This window comes from Bos javanicus, chromosome 7, assembly GCF_032452875.1.
Source record: "Bos javanicus breed banteng chromosome 7, ARS-OSU_banteng_1.0, whole genome shotgun sequence".
NCBI lineage: Eukaryota > Metazoa > Chordata > Mammalia > Artiodactyla > Bovidae > Bos > Bos javanicus.
The window spans coordinates 40,575,014-40,582,256 of NC_083874.1; the positions used below are offsets into that span (position 1 = coordinate 40,575,014).

The following is a 7,243-nucleotide window of genomic DNA, read 5'->3' on the forward strand; positions in this document are numbered from 1 at the left end:
GGCTGAGTGGCACAATAGCACAGGTAACAGAGGAGTTGATCCTGGCTATGTAATATTCCATTATGTATATGTACCACATCTTCTTTATCCATCCCTCTGTTGGTAGGTGTTCTTCTTCAACCCTGACTTTAGGCAGTTACAAAAACTTTGCCTAGCAGGCTTCATGGGAAAACCTGCCACCTCCACATGAGACTTGCTGCATAGCCAATGCACTGCAATCTCTGAAACGTTGCAGTCAGACTCAAGCTCCTGTGGCTAGTCATGTCCTTAGACACATTGGTATTTATGTCCTGGGCATTTTCATTGCTAGGTCTGTTTGTCTGAAGCTTTGGAAAGAGGCTTTCCTCATGTGGCCTCCCTTGTGGCTCAGTGGTAAAGAGTCTGCCTACCAATGCAGGAGGCACAGGAGATGCTGATTCTATCCCTAGGTTGGGAAGTTCCCCTGGAGAAGGAAATGGCAATCCACCCCAGTATTCTTGCCCTGGAAAATCAGGCTCCCAGGAGCCTGATTGACTATGGTCTGTAGGGTCACAAAGAGTCAGATAGGACTGAGCGACTGAGTACTTCTTCAGGTACTTCTGCCAAAGCCTCCTGGTAGGGGAAGAAAGGGAAAACTTTAAGACTTCTTCCACTCTGATTCAGTGCTCTATTTTTCCATACCTTGTCCTTTTCTTCTCTCTCTCCCTTTGGTTTGAGGATCATGAAATTGCAGGAGCTACTTTTTTTAGGGCACCCTCAACAGTGATGCCATTCCATAAAGGGACAAGAAACATGGAGTAGGTGCTTTCTCCAGCTTTAGACTCATGATATCACTGTAAGTGGTTAAGGGCTTCCCTGTCACTTTGTTTTGGCTCATTGTTGTTTTTTTTTTAATTTCCTATATATGCAGTTCAGCTCTCCCTCTCAGCTCAGCTTATCTGACCATAATTTATTTTTCTTATATTTTCTGTACAGATTTTTTTTTTAAGAATCAGACTGTGGGAAACAAGACACCTGAAAATGCATTCATTTCTTTATCAAGCTGTTACTGAATTATTATGCATCAGACATCAGAAAAATTACATTAAATATCAGTAAAGCATGACCCTTCAGTTTAAGAAGTAGCTTATGATTGGGTAGGACTAAAATTAGGTCAGTAGAGTCTTATAGTTTCTATTAATATGATAGAAGTACATTTAGAGTATAGCAGTGACACAAAATAAATCTTGTCAGCATGGAGAGTGGAGGTAAGTCAGAGTCAAGGGGGAGTTTGTATGTTAGAGATCAGTGCTGAATTTTGAAAACTGTAGATGCTTTCCAGGTGATGGATGTTGGAGAGAATATTCTGGTAGAGGAATAAGAAAAGATATAGTTAACTGAAGACAGGAGATTGCAAATTGCTCAGCATGGCAGGGTAATGAGTCAGCTTGTGGGGGCAGAGGCAGAGGCTAGGTAGGGCATGGACCAGCAGAAGGAGGACCTAGAGTGCTTTGTGTGTGGTATCCATCCCTCTGGTTGGTGGTTCATGCTTAGTTTGAATGAGAATTAGAGGCAAAGATCATGACACCCGGCTACACCTCATTTATTGATTCTTGTATCTGCTTATCACTTTTTTTTTTTTTTACCCAATCAATTCTACACAGTTAGACAAGATATTTTAAAACAGTCTTATTCAAAACCATCAACATTTCTAGTCTGTTCGTCTGGATTTCAAAGTCTTTCACAATCTCAACTATAGAATACAATTTTTATTATTTCTCCTTTCATCCATATGCAATAGCTTAATTGTTACTTTAAGAAAATACAAGGAGAACCCCCCATTTTAAGATCTCTTGCACAATTTGGCCCTGCTTCCAACTTCTTTCTTACTTTTTATGTTTTTCTTAAAAATAGCTTGTTTCTGCCTGCTTCTTGTATTAATATCTATATTTTCCATATTGTATTCTTTTGTCATGTTTAGCATAACAATTTTCAATTATAGAGACAAACAGACATTAGAAACTTCTATAAAAGTCATCATGAGCTGACATTGAAAAATATTTCCTCTACGTCTTTTGGACTGAAGAAAAACACACCTGGCTCACACCTGGCTTGGTGTATATAAATAAACACACTAGAAACAATCACCTCATTTTAAGAGTCCTAAAATTTCACAATCAGTCAAGAAGAAAAACTTTGACCAAAGGCATGGTAGAGGAGAATGGAATGAAACATGTTTTGAAATGGGAGTCTTGGTAAGTTGGGCAAAAATCTATCAGAATGGGAAATATAGTCTGCCATTTTATACTTCTTCAGTTTTCTCATTCTGAAAACAAACTATCATTGAATCATCTTATAATCCTTCTCTTATCCCCCTTTCCATAACAAAATCACTATTCAATTAATTTTGACATTTTCATTCAATTAATTTTCCTCCAACTAATTTTTATTAAACTGCTGTCAATTTTTATTGAACTGCTGTCATTTCCAAGAGTTTTCAGTCCATTTGCATTACAAGGCCACTAGTTTATATGATAACTATCAAAATGTTCCTCACTGAACTCCCTGACAATAATTTTTCCACATCCATCTATAAATCACTACCAGGCCAATATTTCCAAAACAGAAATAGATAATATCATTCTCCTGTGTGCTCATAAGCCTCCAAAGACATTTCATTGTTTGAACAATTAAGTTAATAACTACCTTGCTCAGAAATTTCTACAATTTGGCTTCAAATACTTTTTTTATAGGCAAAACTTTAACACTCACTTTTTTGCTTCTTATAAAGGCAACTCAATTATCCACACAGTTCTACCAGTGTTTACCAAGTGATCTTGAAATTTCTTCACCTTTCACATAAGCTCTTTTCATTTTTTCTTGTAATCTGTTTTATGGTTTTATCATGTTGAATGTTTAGGAGTTTTTCAAACAAACTACATTTATAGAGCTAATATATTTAGCTCTTCATTAATAATGTATATTCTCTTGAGTATAATATTTTCTGCATTGAATATTAGGAAATTTTAGCCAGCTTATTTATATAATGTTGCTTCAAAATATAACTAAAAATAATTTTTATTTTTGGCACTTCAATCATTGAATGAACATATATAATTTGATTTATATTATATAACTTGGCTCCTCAAACATACCCTTTTCATTCCCTCCTAGTTATTTCCAATGTTTTCCCACATGCAAAAATTGATCTTATATCCCTTCCCATCCTAGTATTACCTATCTTTAAACATATTATTTTAGTTAGTTTTATACATAAAGACTTTCCTAGACTTCATATTTCAAAATGATATTTTTTCAACTATTATTTTGCAAAATCTATTTGAAAATTACTTACTTAGATCATACTTTTAAATTTATTTTAAAATTTGAATTATCACTTAACTATTCAATTTTGCTTTGTCTGTCTAGATATACAATGAAATGCATGACTATCTTACTTTCCTCTGTTTAGGCAGTGACTAGAGATGAGAGTTTAAGAGTGCGTGTATGTAGGGGGAAGATGCAAAGAAATTTCCCATTTCCATTTGTGCCTATGATAAAACCTGAATATCATATTTTGCATGCAAATTTTGTCAACAGTTAAAAACCATGATATGCTGTTCACTTTATTTTGAGAGACACTTGATTTCAGAAGTAAGTAGATCATTTCACATTTCTTGATATGCACACAAATATCCACCTTGAGTGACTTTAATAATCAGTTTCCAGATAACCCCAACACTGAAAGCATTTATGATTTTTAAAGAAGAGTCATTGGACTGGAATGAAGTAACATGGATTAATGTTCTAAGTCAGTAACACATTGCTCATTTGCTTCAGTCGTGTCTGACTCTTTGCGACACCATAGACCATAGCTTGCCAAGCTTCTCTGTCCATAAGATTTTCCTGACAAGAACACTGGAGTGGGTTGCCATTTCCTTCTCCATGGGATCTTCCCAACCCAGGGATCCAATCCAAGTCTCCTGCACTGTAGATGGATTCTTTACCACTGAGCCACTAGGGAAGCCCAGTAACACATTAGGGATGAAAAATCAACAGGTTGGACAAGTCAGTCTTCTTGACCCCTCAGCTCATACATTCTGTGATTCTGGGATGAGCTGTTTCAAATGTTCTCTTTTAGCAGGTACAGTTCCCTCTAGAGGATGGAAAAAGCCAATGAGAGTTCTCCGATTGGTTTTGTCCTTCTAGGATTTTCAGACCACCCTCACCTAGAGGCCGTGCTCTTTGTATTTGTCCTTTTGTTCTACCTCCTGACCCTTGTGGGAAATATCACCATTATCATCATCTCATACCTGGATCCTCGTCTTCATACCCCTATGTACTTCTTCCTCGGCAACCTCTCCTTTCTGGACATCTGCTTCACTACTAGCCTTGCACCTCAGACCCTAGTTAACCTGCGAGGACCAGAGAAAACCATCACTTATGGTGGTTGTGTGGTACAGCTCTATATTTCTCTAGCACTGGGCTCAACCGAGTGTATCCTCCTGGTTGTGATGGCCTTGGATCGCTATGTTGCTGTTTGCAAACCTCTTCACTATGTGGTCATCATGAACCCACGGCTATGCCAGCAGCTGGCATTTATTTCCTGGCTCAGTGGTTTGGCCAATTCCTTGATTCATGCAACCTTTACTTTGCAGTTGCCCTTTTGTGGCAACCACAGGCTGGATCATTTTATTTGTGAAGTACCAGCTCTCCTTAAGTTGGCTTGTGTGGATACCACCATCAATGAATTTGTCCTTTTTGTTGTTAGTATCCTGTTTCTCCTAATCCCCCCAGCACTCATCCTTATCTCCTATGGCTTCATAACTCAAGCAGTGCTGAGGCTCAAGTCAGTGGAGGCAAGGCGCAAAGCCTTCAGCACCTGCTCCTCCCACTTTACGGTGGTGATCATTTTCTATGGCACCATAATTTACATGTACCTGCAACCAAGCAACAGTTATGCTCAGGACCAAGGCAAGTTCATCTCACTTTTCTATACCATGGTGACCCCCACCTTAAATCCTATTATTTACACATTAAGAAACAAGGATGTGAAAGATGCACTGAAGAAGCTTCTCACAGGAAAACTGTGCTTTCTACAGACATGATGTGCAAGGAAGTGATCATAAGTCATGTAGTTACTCAGTTTCTACTTAGCCAAAACACTGTTCTCAATTTTACACAAATTAAATTATTGTTCACTTGTTTTATCTACATAAGGAATATTCTCTTCTTTTATGTGTAAATAACAAAATGTATATATCTTTATTTGTTGAGAGCTTGAACCATGGGAAACAGAATTGTGCATGGGTATACATTGTGACCTCACCACAAAGTCTGTATTTTACTTCCGACACTTATTCCCAAGGATTCAAACAACAACAAAAAAAGTAAACCATTAAGTATTTAGCAATTGTTCATTGAAAGTTAAGAAATTTTGATTGACTTTTCTAAGACCACTTTCAAATAAAATTTATAAAGATAATATAATACATTTTAGCTCTTTATTCATAATGTATATTCTCTTGAGCATATTTTCTCTATTAAATATTAAGGACTTTTAGCCACCTTATCTAATTTGTTTTCAATTTTAGTGAATTGTCCAACTTTCTGTCAAATACATTATATTTATTTCCTACTGCTGCACTCATTAAAGCTTCACATTGGACAATAAGTATTTTATGTATGCACTTCCTCTACCCAAACAGGAAAAAAAAAAAAAAACCTCATAGTGTCAATTTATTACTCAGGAAGATATTGTATTAACTATTCTTTTACATAACCCATTTGTCATTTTAAAATACCTTTTAGGAAGAAGCAAGTGAAATAAAATATTATAAACATTATTTTGGATAACTTACTAAGTGCATCTCCTTTTGTGTTCTTAGGTCACGGCATGCAAAACTTTTAAGAGAAAAAGTAATTCAATAATTTTGTTCTAAATCATTTTCTAATCAGATAAGAATAATTACACTTCAAAATGCACCATTATTTTTAAAATAATTTTTATCACTTAAAGTAATAAAGAAGTCTCAGTCAAAGATTATCTAATGAATCTTAGTACGTCAAGAAAACATTACAGTTATGAAAAGGTGGGTCACTTTTGGTATAATTTTTTTCTTTTTTGCATTGTAAACACACGTATTCCACTCCATATACAACATATGATTCTGTACAGGCTACAGTAGTAATTCTGTAAATATATGTGTGTTTAAGTGTGTGTATGTGTGTCTGTGTTATACTATTTGGAAAAGAATAGAGCAAATATGAAAGTTAATGATAAGTAGCAGAAAACAGATTATATTTGATTGATAATTAATTCATTGTTCCTAGTACATTGTCTCATAAAGAGGGCAATGGGTTATCAAAGCTTTTCTGTTGTGTCATTTTCAACAAAGCAGTAAAATTTCTGACAAATCAATATTTTTTCTTTTTCAAAACAGGCATCAATGATGTGCAATACTATTCTACATTGAAATTTATAACTCTTATCATTTTATGTGGAGAATAAATCATTCCCTATAGCAAAAATGGGTAAGCCACCCATTAGAAATGGAAGTTTCTATTAATATGAAACTTCTAAAACTAGATTTCAGGCTTTCCAAGTGGTGATGGTGGTGAAGAACCCACCTGCCAATGCAGGAGATGTAAGAGACACAGGTTCGATCCCTGAGTTGGGAAGATCTCCTGGTGGAAGGCATGGCAACCCACTCCAATATTCTTTGCCTGGAGAATCCCATGGACAGAGGAGCTTGGCGGGTTATAGACCATAGTGTGGCAAAGAGTCGGATACGACTGAAAAGACATATCATCAAAACTAGATTTCAGAAATATAATATGAGCAATTTTTAACTAGATATAAAAAGATAATGTGGAACTTTGCACAATATCAGTAACTTAAAATATGGGGAAAAATGATTATAAAAGAGAATACTGGCAGATAATTCAAAAGTAACTATGTGCAGAGTAAATAACTCTTGATTATGTGTGGTATAAATAAGAAGTAGCTTCAATAAACATTTTCTTTACCATGGAAAATTTGGGTTACAGAGTAGTATTCCACTTTATTTCTTATTGAAGTTAAAGTTGGTGTTATCTGTTGAACATGGCAAAGACTGAAAACGTTCCTTGGATAAGAGGTGGAGAATCAAAATTCACACAAATATTGTGTGCTGCAAGAAAATTAAATATGATATGCATAAAAGGATTTGAATTAATAATGCATGGTTAACGAACATTTATAAAGACAAGATTTTCAATACTATGATTGTGACTATGCTTCCAA

General features: G+C 35.6%; 1 protein-coding gene across 1 annotated transcript; it reads left to right on the top strand.

Moving 5' to 3' along the window:
- Positions 1 to 3,436: 3,436 nt before the first annotated feature.
- LOC133252010 (olfactory receptor 2G3) lies at positions 3,437 to 5,727 on the top strand. Its single transcript, XM_061424764.1, has one exon. It carries the CDS (start codon positions 4,122 to 4,124, stop codon positions 5,064 to 5,066), a length of 945 nt encoding a protein of 314 aa, XP_061280748.1. The 5' UTR covers positions 3,437 to 4,121; the 3' UTR covers positions 5,067 to 5,727.
- Positions 5,728 to 7,243: the final 1,516 nt, after the last annotated feature.

Bases quoted from the DNA above. Each gene is read 5' to 3' on its own strand.
- LOC133252010 (XM_061424764.1), top strand. From the start codon at position 4,122: ATGGAAAAAGCCAATGAGAGTTCTCCGATTGGTTTTGTCCTTCTAGGA.